Source organism: Microtus ochrogaster, linkage group LG8, assembly GCF_000317375.1.
Source record: "Microtus ochrogaster isolate Prairie Vole_2 linkage group LG8, MicOch1.0, whole genome shotgun sequence".
NCBI classification, from domain to species: Eukaryota; Metazoa; Chordata; class Mammalia; order Rodentia; family Cricetidae; genus Microtus; species Microtus ochrogaster.
The window spans coordinates 13,915,930-13,917,111 of NC_022033.1; the positions used below are offsets into that span (position 1 = coordinate 13,915,930).

The following is a 1,182-nucleotide window of genomic DNA, read 5'->3' on the forward strand; positions in this document are numbered from 1 at the left end:
TGAGTGAGTACATCCCATGTTCCTCTTTTTGGGTCTGGCTTACCTCACTCAGGACAGTGTTTTCTATTTCCATCCATTTGTATGCAAAATTCAAGAAGTCCTTGTTTTTTACTGCTGAGTAATACTCTAATATGTATATATCCCCTGGAACTGGAGTAATAAACAATTGTGAGCCCCATGTGGGTGCTAGGAACCATGCCTATGTCTTATAAAAAGAACGTTTAGTTGAAAGCTCTCGCTGTGCTTGCAGAGCAAGCAATGTTCAATCCCAGGAGGCCCTCTTCTGGCCTCAGAGGCTACTGCACACATGGTACCTAACCATACCAGAAAGCAGAACACACATATACACAAAATGAAGTTGGGGTGGGATTAAAAGAAAAACTGTTACTGCTACATTTGCTTATTTTTATTTTGGGGGAGGCTGCAATGTCATGTTTGTGGAAATCAGCAGACAACGTCTGCGAGTCGGTTCCTCCCTGGAGATCAACTTAGGTCATCAGGGCTGGTACCAGGCAAATGCCCTAACTGGCCGAGCCCACCTCCTTCATCCACCTACATCTTTTTTTCACCGACTTTTTCTATGAGCAGAGCAGTAATACTAGGGATTATGATGAGGGCTTGTGGCTGGAGCCTGACCTTGTCTTTTCATGCCCGTGCTTTACACTCTTGCTTTCTTCCTCGCCTCAGAACCCTGCATGTTACCCTCAGACGCAGGGGACTGCCATGACTATCAGACTCGCTGGTATTTTGACTCTGAGAAGCATTATTGCAGACCTTTTACATACAGTGGATGTCATGGGAATTCCAACAACTTCCTCAGCAAGATGGACTGCAAGAATGCCTGCATGTTAATTGGTAAGAGCCATGTCCCTAGTAACCTGAGGTCCTCGCTTAACTACTAACATTATACCAGTCTAGCTATAGAGCATCAGGATGTGAGGCTAATTTGCCTTAGATCCAAACCAAGGATCTTTTGCTTGCTGTAAGAGGCCTTCGTGAGTTTTGGCTGAGATATAAAATGAAGACGTCAACAGAATTTACACGATGGAGTTGTCATGACCAGAAACAGATGACGTCAGAATTGTGAGGCTGGAAATGAGGGCAAGTCAGTAGATAGGAGGCCTCCGGAAGCCAGGCCACGTCTTGAAGTGTTCCTGTGGGCTGCCCCTTCTCCCCAATCAC

General features: G+C 45.6%; 1 protein-coding gene across 1 annotated transcript in view; it reads left to right on the plus strand.

Moving 5' to 3' along the window:
• Positions 1-1,182, plus strand: part of Wfdc8 (WAP four-disulfide core domain 8) — an 8,413-nt gene that overhangs the window by 3,153 nt on the left and 4,078 nt on the right. Inside the window, exon 4 of the mRNA XM_013352072.1 lies at positions 688-855. Coding sequence (XP_013207526.1) covers positions 688-855 — 168 coding nt within the window. The remainder of the gene's footprint in view (positions 1-687; positions 856-1,182) is intronic.